Below are 15,932 nucleotides of genomic sequence, written 5' to 3'. Positions count from 1 at the left end.
TCCTCTCGCCGGCTGTGTCTCTCGGCGCCCTCGGCACGAGGGTGCCGGCCCCGGAGGGCTCCCCAGAACGCTCTGCTTCGCCTTCTGCTGAGTGGCGCTGAGTCCCGTAGGCGCCTCCCAGGATGAAGTGCCACTACGAAGTGCTGGGGGTGAAGCGCGACGCCTCCGACGAAGACCTGAAGCGAGCCTACCGGAGGTTGGCGTTACGTTGGCATCCAGGTATTTATTATTTACTTGTGTGTGTGTATATATATATATATATATATATATATATATATATATATATATATATATATATATATATATATATATATATATATATATACACACACACACACACACACACACACATACACCGCTTGGTTCTGGGGTGTGTGTGTGTGTATGTATGTATATATATATAATAAAACCCTCAGAGCCGTTTGCGAAAAGATAAAACCATAAAATGGGAGCGGGGGTTGGGACGCGTTACAATACATTGAAACACAGAGACGTTAACATACTAAAACGGATTAAAATTCACACCAGCATTTCTAAGCCTCTGGGTGGGCTTGTCTAAACTAGAATGTTTTCAGCAGGCGCCGGAAAGAGTAAGGTGAACGCGCCTGCCTGATACCATTAGGCAGTGCTGCCACACTGAACGATCGAATTACTGTATTACAAATGCGGTAATTGGGTGTTGTGTGGCACCTGTAGGACCTGTAGTGGCATCAATTACAGCCAGGACTGACGGGTGGGGGGTGGGGTGGGGGTTAAGGCTGTTTCTGCCTGATCTCGTAGGACCACCTGACCTCGTGAGTTGCCCCCCCCCAAAAAAATCTGGAAAGAAATGAAGCTTTGAGAGAGAGAAACAGCCTGCAGCGTTTCTTTCTGATTGCCTGAAGCTCAACTTCCTTTAGTCAGCTCTATGCACAACTACTTGGGAGTAATCCCCAAAGGAAAAGCAAAAAGTTTACCTCAGAGATGTAATTCAGGTGACTGCTCTGTAAGTTTGTTTAATAGCTGCACCGAGCAGTTCTGTTAAAATGAAAATCAAAGTGTATTACACTTTTCAGCATAAAATCGTTGCATGCTCTGCTTAACAACATCAACAGTGACAATAGTGAGGGCTACAGACTCGGTGCCTCTATATCGTGACTAATATTAAAATTGGTAGCCTAGAATGAAGCTGTATTTTTAATCCGACACCTGATTAGTTATTAATTCTTGCTAGCTTAATATCCTACTTTTTTGACCCTCTTACTGTCTGCAGGGAGGCTTACAATGGAAAACAGTAGTTTGATGTAAAATATAAAATAAGCAATTAATAGCCCATTGTTCGATATACAGTGGTACCTCGAGTTACAAATGCCTCAGATTACAAACGCTTCAGGTTACAAACTCCGCTAACCTGGAAGAGTTACCTTGAGTTGAGAACTTTGCCCCAGGATGAGAACGGAAATCGTGTGCTGGCGACGAAGCAGCAGCAAGAGGCCCCATTAGCGAAAGCACGCCTCTGGTTAAGAACAGTTTCAGTTTAAGAATGGACCTCTGGAATGAATTAAGTTCGTAACTAGAGGTACCACTGTATTTCCAGAAGTGTAGCTTTGTTAGTCTGTTGTCGCAAAAAAGAGCAAAGACTCCTGTTAAAGAATAACAAATTTATTATGGCAAAAACCTGCACCATAACCAATTTGTTAGCCTTTAAAAAGTGCTAAAGAATTCTCAGCTGTTTTCATCCAATATATTAGATATATTGAACAGCCAACTAATATATTACTTAGAATAGACCATTGATTTCAGTGCATGTACTCTAAGAATGAGTGGCATTGGATGCCAACCATATTGCTTTGTTATGTTGTACTCTTGCATTATCCAAACACAGGAAGGGTGTCTCTACATAGTTCATTAATTGTTTTAGTGAGGTCATAATAACTCTGGCTGACAGCACAAATGCTATGGAGTACGCTTACTATGAGCAACCTCTGACAACATGATCTTATACATGTTTACTCAGAAATAGATCCCATTGAGTTCAGGGAGGCATCAGCAGTGGGAGCCCCAAACATTGCAGAAGACAAAAACACCAACGTTGGAGGGGGGCACCCCAAAAAACAGCCCAGTGAGGACTTGTATGCTCAGTGGCTTTGGAAGACTGACTGATATGGGAGCACTTCAATGTTTTAAGGCACGTCCCACTTGGCATCTTTATGTCTTGAGCCCTCCTACTTGAAAGCACATCCTGTGGGAATCAATAGGATTAATAAGCACAACTGTCCTTGGTGGCTAGGGATGATTAAGGGTCTGGAAGCCAAGCCTTAGGAGGAGCGGTAGAAGGACTTGGGTATGTTTAGCCTGGAAAAGAGGAGATGGAAGGGAGGTATGATTAGCCATCTTTAGATATCTAAAGGACTGTCAAAATAGAAGATGGAGCAAGCTTGTTTTCTCCTGCTCTGGAGGGTAGGATTCAATCCAATGGATTCAAGTTACAAGAAATGAGATTTCCGACTAAACATCAGGAAGAACTTTCTGACACTAAGAGCTGTTCGACAGTGGAACGGACTCCCTCAGAAGGTGGATGACTCTCCTTCCTTGCAGGTTTTTATGAAGAGGTTGGGTAGCCATCTGTCATGGATGCTTTAGCTCAGATTCCTGCATTGCAGGGGGTTGGACTAAATGACCCTCAGGGTCAAAACTCTGCAGTTTTCTGAATCTAGGAATGCATTTCCAGTTCTGGCTGGTTCGCCAGCCACTGCACTTGGCCACTGCACTTGGAGATGACTCTGAAACTTCTAAACCGAACCAAAACGCAGCAGATGGATTACTGGCTGCTGTGCCATTCAAAACCTGCACGGCCCATTTCAAAACAGCTGTACTGTTTTCCGTTTGTTTCTGGGCCCAGTTCAAGGGGCTCACATACGTCCTTAAAACCTGAAAGACCTTCCCTTAAGACTTCCCCTAAGCTGTGGAATCCCCTCCCCACAGAGGTGCACCTGACCCCTGGATTGTATCACTTTCTCTGTATGCTGAAGGCTTGCCTCTCTACCCAAACCTTAGACAACATGAGTTGTAGCCAATGCTCACTCTCCTCAGAGTAGATCCATTGAAATGGAACGGTGACACCAGTCAGAAGAGCATGATGCTCCTAATTTGAGGGTTGTGGGTTCAAGCCCCACGTCGGACAAAAGATTCCTGCCTTGCAGGGGGTCAGACTGGATGACCCTTGTGGTTCCTTCAAGCTCTACAGGTCTGTGATTCTATAAGTCAGTTGTGCCTATTAATTTCAGCGGGCTTACTCTGAGGGAAACTAATATTGGATGAAACCCTGTATTTTTTGAACCCACCCTGTTCATCTTGCTGTAAATTGTTTTGGCTGGTTTAATATATTTACTTCCTGCCATATCACTGTCGCTTTCCCTTTCTTCCCTGATTTCAGCCTGGCTGTGTTGCTTAAATTCCTCTGCTGTGTCTTTGCAGACAAGAACCTCGAAAATGCTGAAGAAGCGGCTGAGCAGTTCAAGCTGATCCAAGCTGCGTACGACGTCCTGAGCGATCCCCAAGAAAGAGCATGGTAAGCCTTGCCTTCTCCTCTTCTGGATGGTTGCAGCCTGAATCCCCACTCAGCCGCCTATGATAGAGTCTAAGCCAGTGCCCTGAGATTGAAAGAGAAATGGCGATTTTCTTTCATTCTGCACTGAAAAGCATCAGGCTTTGCTTTCTGTTCCTTTCCTTCTTCTTAGGTACGACAATCACAGGGAAGCTTTGCTGAAAGGGGGCGTCGATGGAGAATACCAAGATGACAGCCTGGACGTCTTCCAATATTTCACTGTTACCTGTTACTCCGGCTATGGAGATGATGAGAAGGTAACTCAACACGAAGAGAACCACAGAAGTTAGGCAGTGAGACCTGTTGTTGCACTGTGGCAGATTCCTGTCCACAATACCAGCCAGCTATGCCGTTTTCAAGATACTACACTCTGTTTCCCATCTCAATATCCCTTTTATTTGTTTTTATCAACCAACAGGTGTGCGTGGCTGCTGAGCTCATGGAACTCGCTCTTCCCCCTGTCTTCGCCTTAGATCCTTCCCACAATTTTTTTTGTCCTTCTGCATTCCTCCAAGTCCAAAGACATCTCCCTCCCTTATGCATAAGGCTTAGCTATCCAGAGAACTAATTCACTAATTTGCAACCCCATTAATCCAGAAAATCATGGAAGCAAAGAGATTCAATTGGGGGTGGGGTATACCAGCGTCCAGCTCTTTCCTTGTGTTTTCCTGAAGGAACAGAAGCATGCGGCGTGTGCAGAAATGTGGGGGGGGGAAGAGTAGCAACAATGTCCAATTATGTTGGTACCCAGCACCCACTGGTGTGAGCAAAAATTGTCGAAAAGTGCATTTATTTCAGTAATGCAATATTATTTTTTACAAATGCTTTCTTTTGGAAATTCCACAGTAATAAAACAAATAGTTACAATAATACAAAAATAAACATTGCTATTACATTTCATTAATTACATTCCACTTATAATTGACCCGCCTAACGACAAATTATGGTGCTGGAGGAATTCTGGTGCTGGAGGAGACTCTTGAGAGTCCCATGGACTGCAAGAAGATCAAACCTATCCATTCTGAAGGAAATCAGCCCTGAGTGCTCACTGGAAGGACAGATCGTGAAGCTGAGGCTCCAATACTTTGGCCACCTCATGAGAAGAGAAGACTCCCTGGAAAAGACCCTGATGTTGGGAAAAATTGAGGGCACTAGGAGAAGGGGACGACAGAGGACGAGATGGTTGGACAGTGTTCTCGAAGCTACGAACATGAGTTTGACCAAACTGCGGGAGGCAGTGGAATACAGGAGTGCCTGGCGTGCTCTGGTCCATGGGGTCACGAAGAGTCGGACACAACTAAACAACAACGACAAATAATTGCAATTACAACAAATAAAGGCTTGACATACCTTGCTTTGCATGTCATGCATCTATCTCATATATTGGTTTCGCCTTTTAAGTTGCGTTACTGAAATAAATGCACTTTTCGACCATATTCTAATTTTCTGAGTTTCACCTGTATTGGTTAAAAAGTCACATTTCCAAAATGCAACACGTCCTGCAGTGTGACAGGAGCATTAGAAAACAAGCCAAAAGCGCTAGCTTTATGATCAGGGAAACTAACAGGATATTCCTCACATCTGAATGCACCTTAAGGGGGGCGGTGGTTACCAACCAGGCCAATAGTTGAATTGTGTATCAGAAGCTTGGAAACCTGAACAATTCTTCCCACACACCATCACCTGTGCAGGTAACTGAGCCCTGCCTTTTCTCTGGGATTGACCGCGCGATCTCTTTCAGGGCTTCTTCGCAGTGTATCGGCACGTCTTCGAAATGATTGCGAAAGAAGAAATGGAATCCATTCAGGAGGAAGATGCTGAAGAATTTCCAAGTTTTGGAGACTCCCAGAGTGACTATGACACGGTAAGAAACCAAGGCTGTAGTCCTGTACACACCTACCTGGGTGTAAGTCCCACTGAACTCAGTGGGGCTTACTTCCGAGTAGACATATATAGGATTGCACTATAGACTCATCGGCTCATAGAACTGTAGAGTTGGGAAAGGGACCTCAAGGGTCATCCCGTCCAAAACCCTGCAATGGAAGACTAATAGATTTGCAACACAGTTTTCTGCATGGTGTGTCTGTAGTTTTGTTTGCTGCTAAATCGCCCCCATATGCTGGTATTACATAGTGGACATTCCTCTTCTCCGCCAGTGCAATTGTTTCTTTCCAGAAATCTAGACTGGTGATGGGGAAATTGACTCCTATGGTGAGCCATTCTGTATGAACACATTAGGATCTACCACGACACCTCCATGGAGTAGAGGCCCCCCTCTTCTGATCCTGATACCTGAGAGAGTCTATAGGGAAGGAGGTCGTCTTCCATGTGTGTTTTTTATTGGGGAGGGGCTTAGTCATTTAGACTCTAATGTGAGCACCTTAAATCGGGCCTCAGGACGGCTTTTTGGAAACAGAGCCTATGTGAAATCTGAAGGGTACACTGCCAGTAATCTGGCCGCTGCATTTTGGGTCAGTTTTGAAGTTTCTGAGTCATCTTCCAAGGGCAGCCCCATGTAGAGCACATTGCAGCAATCCAGCCTGAAAGTTGCTAGGCCATGGCATACAGTGGCCAAGTCCTTCCTGTCCAAAAGGGGTTGTAAACCGTCCCTTTAAAGGACTAATTTTGAAACATAGATCATTGTTGATCCTTCCTTCTGTGCTCTCTCTCCCCCCTCTCCCCCCAAGTAGGTCGTCCACCCCTTCTATGGTTACTGGCAGAGCTTCTGCACCCGGAAGAATTTTGCCTGGAAGGAAGAGTACGACACCCGGCAGGCCTCCAACCGCTGGGAGAAGCGAGCAATGGAGAAGGAGAACAAGAAGACCCGCGACAAAGCGAGGCGGGAGCGCAACGAGCTGGTCCGCGAGCTGGTTGCCTTCATCCGCAAGAGGGACAAGCGGGTTCAGGCGCACCGGAAGCTTCTGGAAGAGCAGAACGCTGAGAAAGCGAAGAAGGCGGAGGAGCTGCGCCGGAAGCAGAAACTGAAGCAAGCAAAGTATGGGAAGCTTCCACGGCCGGTTCTCTTGAGAGCCCGTTGCCGATTTATTCTTTTATTTTGATGGTTTATATCCTGCCCTTTGCAGATTATGACAGCCAAATAGAGAAGGATCCATAAAAGAACACCACCCTTTGCAACACAGAACAAAAAACCCCCTAATCCATCCCTGTAGAAAACTAGCTCGTCAAAGCAGAGGCGAGGCCGGAAGTTTCCTTCCTGAAATGGAGTTGTCTGTTTGTAGGGGGAGACATAGGGAAGGGCACAGTGCTGGCTCCCATGTTTTTGGGGGGTGGGCTTGGGCAAAATGCCCTTACCACACCCTGTTTGCTCCCCTAATCCTCACCACTGCCCAGAAAGGGAAATTGACGTAAGGATGGAGAAGCTGCGGGGCTCCAGATTGTTGTGGAACCTCAACTCCCATCATGCCTGGCCATTGGCTGTGCTGGCTGAAGCCAATGGGAGCTGGAGTCCAGAAACATTGGAGTGCCACAGCTTCCCCGCATCTGCTTGCTCTTGTCCCTGAGTTGGAAGGGACCCTGTAGGTCCTTTACTCCAAACCCCCTGTGATGCAGGAATCTCAACTAAAGCACCCATGGAAAACAAGCTTTCGCTCCTTCTTCCATGTGGCCCCCCTATCATACCTCCTCTCAGTCTCCTCTTTTCCAGGCTAAACATGCCCAGATCCTTTAACCGCTCTTCTTAAGACTTAGTTTCCAGAGCCTTGATCATCTTGGTTGCCCTCTTCTGCATACTTTCCAGCTTGTCAACATCCTTCTTAAATTGTTCTGTCCCTTCATTTCAGCGCTGGATTTAGGGCAGTGCCTATATTGGTATGGCTACCTACTGGGAAGGGATGCGGATGGTGCTGTGGGTTAAACCACAGAGCCTAGGGCTTTGCCGATTGAAAGGTTGGCGGTTCAAATCCCCACAACGGGGTGAGCTCCCGTTGCTCAGTCCCAGCTCCTGTCAACCTAGCAGTTCGAAAGCATGCAGTGCAAGTAGATAAATAGGTACTGCTCCGGTGGGAAGGTAAACAGTGTTTCCGTACGCTGCTCTGGTTTCGCCAGAAGCAGCTTAGTCATGCTGGCCACATGACCCAGAAAAACTGTCTGCGGAAGCGGACAAACGCTGGCTCCCTCGGCCTTTAAAGCAAGATGAGCACCGCAACCCCAGAGTCGTTCGCGACTGGACTTAATTGTCAGGGGTCCCTTTACCTTTACCTACTGGGGGGGGGGGAAGCAACTATACCCAAAAGGAATTATTGTGAAAACAAGAAATATTTGTTGGGGAAGCAAGCACCATATTTTGTCCTTGATCAAGGCACCCTATTTCCAGATTTTGCCCCTGCTTCATCTGCTGTTTGGGAGATTCAAGTGTTCTTTGTTGGTGAGGCCATTTTGATAGCCAAGCATGTCACACAAATCGAACCTTCTCCTTTCAAAGGCTGGTGGAGCAGTATAAGGAGCAGAGCTGGATTGTCATGTCCGATCTGGAGCGAGAACTGCAGCAGATGGAAGCCCAGTACGAAAAGGAGTTTGGAGATGGTTCTGATGAAGGAGAGGAGGAGGAGGAGCAGGAATCAAAAGAGGGTAAGGGAGAGTTTGCAGTTTGCCACTAATGGCAGAGCTGGGTAAATCGCCCAGTGTTTTCTGCTGGGTTCCAGACTAGGGAGCCTGCCAAGCAGGCAGAGGTTTTCAAGTCAACTTGCAGTTTGCAACAAATACCGGAAGACCAGTTACACGGGGGTTACGTTCCGGGGATTACGCCTGGAACCAAAATTGTGTATACTCACAAAGCACTTTGGGTTCAATGGCAGGTGGGATTGCCAAAGTATTTCCCCCCCTCATATGCCCACACCCTTTCTGCCCCCTTTTAATTTCAAATTAGCACAAATTAAATGCGCAAGAGTTGCAGGTTTACTGTACAGTGAAAACGGCAATATATTAACGTTAGCAAATCGGTTCATCTGGTCTTTTAAGCAAAGAAGCAGCTGTAGATTAAGACAGCACAAATACTCTAGTGTGTTGCTGTAACGTAACTGAAATCCAGGGGTATTTATTCCCAAAAGAGATTAGAGCAGGCATAGGCAAACTTGGCCCTCCATATGTTTTGGGACTACAACTCCCATCATCCCTAGCTAACAGAACCAGTGGTCAGGGATGATGGGAGCTGTAGTCCCAAAACATCTGGACTGACGAGTTTGCCCATGCCTGGATTAGAGTGTCGGACAAAGACCTGGGAGGCCAGGGTTCAAATCCCCATTTGGCCATGAAACTACTGGGGAACACCGGGCCAGTCGCTGCCTCTCAGCATAATCTACCCGGCAGGGTTGTTGTGATTAAATGAGGAGGAGAACTGCGGTTGCCACCTTGAGCTCTGTGGAGAAAAAGCTTGGAATTTAAATGCTATAAGGAAATAAATAAAAAATGACTGTGCATAGAATTACAGGCCAAATGGGATTTCCTCCTGACTAGGCATGACTAAGGGGACGTGGGTGGCGCTGTGATCTAAACCACTGAGCCTAGGGCTTGCCAATCAGAAGGTCGGCAGTTCAAATCCCCGCAACAGGGTGAGCTCCCGTTGCTCAGTCCCAGCTCCTGTCCACCTAGCAATTCAAAAGCACGTCAAAGTGCAAGTAGATAAATAGGTACCGCTCCAGTGGGAAGGTAAACGGCGTTTCCGTGCGCTGCTCTGGTTCGCCAGAAGCGGCTTAGTCATGCTGGCCACATGACCCGGAAGCTGTACGCCTGCCCCCTCGGCCAGTAAAGCGAGATGAGCGCGCAACCCAGTCGTCCGCGACTGGACCTAACGGTCAGGGGTCCCTTTACCTTTACCTTTAGGCATGACTTTCACTCACTTGTAAGGCTTCAGTTCAAAATGTAACCCCCTATTAATGCCACTCAGTAGGAGTAATCAAGCGTAGAAATGGATCAGTACGTATCTTTACTTGAGTCATTTCAGGTTCCTCTGCTGTTGCTTATCTCTTTCAGATAAATTGAGTGAAGAGGGTGACGAGACTGACTTTTATGATGATCTCTACTGCCCTGCTTGTGATAAATCCTTTAAGACCGATAAAGCGTGAGTTTCTCTCTCTTTCTAACCCCCTTGTGTCACAGACTTTTTTGGAAGGAAGTTGCATTGATTTCCAAGGCGCTTGTCCCAAGTGTGCCTGTGTTTAATCCACTTCTGCTGTTGTTAGGCTGCTCAAGCCTAGCTGCTCTCTTCCTAACGCCTCTCTGACAACTCTTTGCAGCATGAAGAACCACGAAAAGTCCAAGAAGCACAGAGAGATGGTAGCCTTGTTGCGGAAACAACTGGAGGAAGAAGAGGAGGGATTTTCTGTTGCTGCGGCTGATGAGAATGAACTGAATGCTGACGAGGAAGAGGAGACAGAAGAACTACCCAAACAAAAGTACTTATTACAAGACGGGGAAAGGCCAGAGCTCAGGGGCAGAGCATCTACTTTGCGTGCAAAAGCTCCCAGGTTTAATCCCAAGCACCTCCAAGGAGGGAGAGACTTCCTAACTGAAATCCTGGAGAGTTGCTGCCACTCAGTGGATGCAGTACTGAACTAGATGGGCCAGTGGCCTGACTCAATATAAGGCAGCTTCCTATGTCCCTCAGCTGTTACTGTAAAAGCTCCTTTGGTAATGGGGTTTTGTAAAAATCAATGTCTTTCATGCCATTGCTAGGCAGGTGGGAGCGTGCTTGGGTTACAAAAAAGCATGGAGGAAGTTTGTCTACTGCTTGAATAGTGGCCCCATGTTCATGACCATAAAAGTGAATGGCTCTTACTTAAGCACTTGCTTTTTCCTCCTTCCTCTGGGTCCTTTTTCCTTGTGCTAGATGTCTGGCTAGATGTTTCTCAACCTTGGGTCCCCAGCTGTTGTTGGACCTACAACTCCCATCACCCTTGACTACTGGTCTTGCTAGCTAGGGATGATGGGAATTGTAGTCCAGTAATAGCTGGGGACCCAAGGTTGAGAAACACTGGTCTAGATTGTGCGTCTGAGAGCAGTGGCCATCTCAGTACTGATTTTTGTAACCTTTAGGCCCCAGACAAAAACGTTCCTCTTTAACCAGGCATTTGGGTGACTTGACACCCGATGCCTTTTTAAATGTGTTGCAGAAGGTGGGATTAATGGGTTGTTTTTGTTCTTATTTTTATTTATTGTGGTTTTATGTTGTGAACCACCCTGATATCTATGGGAATAGGGTGGCATACAAATTTAATTAATAATAACAATGACAATAATCACCTAAACTTTTTAAAAAAATAGTGCTTCCTTTACCAGAAAAAAAAATTAAAATGAGCAGTACAAAGGTAAAGGGACCCCTGACCATTAGCTCCAGTTGCGGACGACTCTGGGGTTGCTGCGCTCATCTCGCTTTACTGGCCGAGGGAGCCAGCATACAGCTTCCAGGTCATGGAGCCAGCATGACTAAGCCGCTTCTGGCGAACCAGACAAGCGTAGAGCAGCGCAGTAAAATGAGCAGTACTGACATCTTAATACTTTGTTTTTACAGGCTCTCAAAGAAGCAGAGAAAGAAACAAAAACCAATGATGGTAAGAATGTGTGTGTGTGAGAGAGAGAGAGAGAGAATTCCTGTTGCATGTCTTGTGTTGTATAATCTCCACCAGCAATGGCTGCATTCACTCGAGTTACACCACTGCAAATGCCTTGACTGCAAATTGTCTTTTTAGTTTATGTGTTCAATTGATTTACAGCATTTGCACCCCTGCTTTTCCTCAAGGTGGCATGCATGGTTAATCCCCACAACAACCCTGTGAGGTAGGTTAGGCTGACAGAGGCAGTGACTGGTCCTGGTTTAAGTACGCAATTGGTTCCGGAAGTCTGTACTTAACCTGAAGCAAACTTTCCCATTGAAAGTAATGGAAAGTGGATTAATCCGTTCCAGACGGGTCCGCGGAGTACTTAAACTGAAAGTACTCAAACCGAAGCGTACTTAAACCGAGGTATGACTGTACCACATTGGCTCTCAGTTGACAGTAGGAAACGGCTAAGGCTGTGAGTACATGAGAACATAAGAAGCATCTGCTTGATCAGGCCAATGGTCCTTCTTGTCCAACAGCACTCTTCTTATATTCTTATTAGGCTCTTACGTTGGCTTCTGTTGGTCGATCTGCAGTTGAAGGCAACCTGAATGATATCCTCTCTACAACCATTTCTCTCATTATGGAGAGAACACATGATGAAAACTGGGCCTTGAGAGCATCCAAGCCCGGGCCCCCCCTCCCAATTCCCTTTGGGAGTCATCTTTTGAGGGCCCTTAAGCCAGTGAGGACCACAATTAAAGAAGGGGAGCGGATGGGCCAGGGCTGTAGAAAAACCCCTTTGGCTGCCAGGTGACTTCAAGTTGCTGCACTCCCACCAGTGTCCACCAGAGGGCAGGCAAGAACGAAGCAGAGCCCTCTTTTAAGGAGGGAAAAACGGGAACCGTAGTTGCATCATTCCTAGGCATATTTTCCAGAAAATAAGGGATGAGCAGTGGCGCGGCACCGGAAGTCACTTCTGTGCATGTCCAGACATGCGCAGAAGCGACTTCCGGTGCCGTCTCCACCCGATTTCCGGTGCCCAGACATGGGCACCAAGACAGCGGCACCAAGCATGCGCAGAACCGATTTCCGGCAGCACTCGGCAAGTGAGCAAGCAGCCAGCCGGGACATTTACGCAGCTGAGGAGCCTCCCTGGCCGGCAGGAACTGCTTTCTTATAAATGCTTCTCTTATTCAACAGGCACAGGAAGACCCTCCCAGCGACAGAAACCCGGGGGAGCCCCCAGCCGAGGAGTCTACGCAGGCCGGTAGCACCAAGCAGAGCAGCGAGACTGACGAAGCGGGAAACGTCAGCCAAAAGCACAACCTGGAAGATGCAAGCACTGGGGAAACTGCAGAGCCCAAAGCGGAGGTGAAAAGGTAAGTGTTTAAAGTTGCGGGGATGCTGAACGCAGCAGTCCGTGCAATGCGGTTTGATTCCTTTGTGGTGCAATTTTAAATCATACAGGTGTGTGGGAAGCTGTCACTCTGGATGTTGTTGGGACTCTGTTTCCCATCAGCCACTACCAGCATGGCTGGCATTCAGGAATGGTGTGTGTGTGGGGGGGGGGGTAATCCTGAGGACATCTAGGGTATTGGTTCCCAAAGTGGGCAGTGCAGAGGGTTGTCTAGAGGAGCACGGAAGGCGTACAATGACTATCAGACTTCGAAGAGCATGTGCTGTTGTTGTTATTTATTCAATTTATATATCGCCCTTTATCAAAAGATTCCAGGGCAGTTTACAACATCAAGAACACATTTTGCTGGGCATAAAAATAAAAGCATAATACAGAAAATAATAGACAACATAATAACTAAATAATCATAACAACAGTCCCCCTCCCCCATACACCAGCTTTAAGAGGCCGTAGATTATTTAATGGCCAAAGGCCTGGGTAAAGAGGGATGTTTAATGATGGTGGCAGGTGAGCCTCTCGGGAGAAAGCATTCCACAACTGAACAAAACTGATTAACGTTTAATAAGACTAAACAGTTTCAATTTCAATTGGATTTTGAGTGAATGTGCAATTAATCGTCACTGTTTTGAATTTTATCATGGTGTTAACCTTCCTTGCTTAGCCATGAAATGAATAGTTCTTTTTATAGGGTGGGGGCACTGGGAATGAGTATGGAAGCAATGGGTTGGTGGGCCAAAAAGGTTTGGGAACCACTGGGCTAGAGAGTCGCTGGTGCTCTATTCCCTGGTATGGTGGGATCATTTTTAAGAACGTTCTGCAAAGGAGATTTTAAAAATAAAATAAAATAAATATTAATGCTAGTTTCAAAGTCCTTGAATCCTTGCATGTGCCGTTCCAGTTAATTTAGCTCCCACCTGTGCCATTGAACTCAAGAGTGGCTGACTAGGGTGCTCAGAGAGGGCAATGCAGGTGAAGAAGATGGCTCTTCTTCTTTTTCTTTTAGCAGTATGAAAGCGAAAGGGAAGAAAACGAAAGACACAAAGAAAAGCTCTGCTGCAAGAGTACCTTCAGAGCATCAAACAATGGTATGTAGAAACAGTGCATCTTTTTTTACCACCTCTGTCAGTCCCAAGCTGTGTGAGATAAGGGTTAAGACAGGCATAGGCAAACTCGACCCTCTAGATGTTTTGGGACTACAACTCCCATCATCCCTAGCTAACAGAACCAGTGGTCAGGGATGATGGGCACTGTTTGGAGGGCCAAGTTTGCCTATGCCTGAGCTCTGTATTTTCTTTTTCTCTGTTTTCTTAATTTAGATTAGTTTGGGTTTTATTGTATGTTTTATTGTATTTGTATATACAGTGGTACCTCGCAAGACGAATTTGATTCGTTCCAGGAGTCAATTCGTCCTACAAATATTGTGTCTTGCGAGTCACGGTTTCCCATAGGAATGCATTGAAACTTAATCAATGCATTCCTATGGGGGATTGGCGGCGGCGGCGGCGCTTGCTCGCTTGGCTCGGGGAAGGCAGGCGGCAAGCAGCGCCCGCTGCGCTTTGGCTCCGGGGCTGCTGCCGCCTGCCCTGAGCCAAGAGAGCAAGCGCCGCTGCCCCCGCCAGTCCCCTGAGCCAAAGCGCAGCAGGCGGTTGGCTTGGAGGACTGGCGGTGGCAGCAGCGCTTGCTCGAGAAGACAGCTGATCTTCCTTTGCCTTCTCCCGCGCTACAGCTGGTTCCCCTTTGTGTTCTGTTTATCTCTGCCAGAGCCGAAGCGCAGCGGCGGCAACTGGCAGAGTTGAGTGGAACCAGCTGTAGCACGGGAAGAAGGCAAAGGAAGATAGCTCACCTGTGCTACAGCTTATCTTCCTTTGCCTGCTGTAGCACGGCTTCGTCTTGCGAGTCAACCTCAGATTGCAAAACGCATTCGTCTAGTGAAAAATTAGTCTTGCAGGGCATTCGTCTTGCGAGGTACTGGGGGAACAAAACAGGAGTAGAAAAACTTTGGGGCAGACCCACCCTGAAAATTTGAAGTACGCCCCCCCCCCCGCCCTCCAATCCTGGTAACTGTAGTTTAAGAATACAGGGAATTGTAGCCATGGGAGAACTACCATATTTTTTGCTCCATAAAACACACTTTTCCCCTTCTAAAAATGAAGGGGGAAACTCTGTGCATCTTATGGAGCGAAGGAACGGACGGCAACGGGAACCTTCGAGCGGAGGGAGGAGCAGCCCGAAATTGGGCTGTCCCCACCCCCTCCACCAGCAGCAGGAGAAGGAGCCCTTTCAGGCTGCTGGTTGCTCCCACTCGCAACCCAATGGCGGCTCCTCTGCCTGCCCGTGCGAGAGGCAGCGGCGGGACCAGCAGCCCTTTTGGGCCGCTGGTACCTCTGCCGCTCGCAAGAGCCGGCATAGGAGCTCCGGTTGGAAGAGGCACAGCACAGTGCCTCTCCCAACTGCAGCTCCTGTGTGTGCCCCAGCGAGAGGAGGCGGTGGGACCAGCAGAATATATATTTGTGCCGTCTACAAGCAAGGAAGGCTCACAAAGTACTTGACCTTTCTTCTTCTGCCCCACTTCCAGCACGAAGCTTCCCTCCAGTGTGTTACCTGCAGCTGCGAGTTCCAGTCGCGGAATAAGCTCTTCGAACATTTAAAAGCTACGGGCCATGCCAAAGCAGTGCAAGCGCCAGCCATGAACGGAGCCAACAGCAGCAGGAGCAAAAAGGAAAAGAGGCGGAACAGATAACAGGACTTTCTGGGATGTGCGAGAGGAACTCCTGGTTGCTTTGGAGGGCCTCCGTGGCAAAGGCCCCTCGTTTAACCCAAGGAGGTGCAGGATTTGCACCATGAATTAAAAAGGGTCGGAAACACCTAGCCCCGTAACACTGTGCTAGCACATTGTTTAAATTGTTCGGTGTTCTGCCCCCACCCAAAAAAACCCAGTCCTCCTTTAAAATTGATGCCTCAATTTTATGTACATTTCATAACACCCCCCCCCCCCAAAGCACAGCTACACAATTCACAAAGAGGATCTTCCTTACTTGTAAGGAAATCCATGTACAGGAAGATGCAATAAATTATTTTACTGTACACAGTCTATTTTTAGTGCATGCTGTTCAAAGCATTTCCTTGACTCACCTGTCCTTATTAATTTAGCCCTGTTCTGAATAGTGTATAAGACATGTGGAAAAGTGGGTTCTGTCCTGATTTGGCTCTTGCAGCATGGGGGTGAGTTCCAGCCATGCCGTTTACAGTTTCAAATTGGCTTCTGCCAGCCTGGTGCACCCCAGATGTTTTAGATGAACTCCTGCCAGCTGATGGGAGTTCAAAACATCTGGATGGCACCACATTGGTGACAGCTGTTTTAAAGGGAGTTTTT

General features: G+C 47.3%; 1 protein-coding gene across 2 annotated transcripts; it reads left to right on the top strand.

Annotated features, from left to right (window-relative positions):
* DNAJC21 (DnaJ heat shock protein family (Hsp40) member C21) lies at nucleotides 1-15,929 on the top strand. Of its 2 annotated transcripts, none has more exons than XM_088652907.1 (12): nucleotides 1-219; nucleotides 3,457-3,550; nucleotides 3,720-3,843; nucleotides 5,328-5,450; nucleotides 6,277-6,581; nucleotides 8,028-8,173; nucleotides 9,575-9,662; nucleotides 9,838-9,996; nucleotides 11,112-11,151; nucleotides 12,343-12,521; nucleotides 13,566-13,644; nucleotides 15,135-15,929. In XM_088652907.1, the coding sequence occupies exons 1-12, from the start codon at nucleotides 123-125 to the stop codon at nucleotides 15,297-15,299; spliced, it is 1,599 nt and encodes a 532-aa protein (XP_088509033.1). In that variant the 5' UTR covers nucleotides 1-122; the 3' UTR covers nucleotides 15,300-15,929. The 2 variants fall into 2 exon arrangements, with proteins under 2 accessions (XP_088509033.1, XP_034956439.3); XM_035100548.3 differs by having other exon boundaries at nucleotides 13,563-13,644.
* Nucleotides 15,930-15,932: the final 3 nt, after the last annotated feature.

The sequence above is a fragment of the Zootoca vivipara genome, chromosome 10 (assembly GCF_965207765.1).
Source record: "Zootoca vivipara chromosome 10, rZooViv2.hap1.1, whole genome shotgun sequence".
NCBI lineage: Eukaryota > Metazoa > Chordata > Lepidosauria > Squamata > Lacertidae > Zootoca > Zootoca vivipara.
Note: the sequence above shows the minus strand (reverse complement) of the source record. Positions and strands in the feature narration are given on the sequence as shown.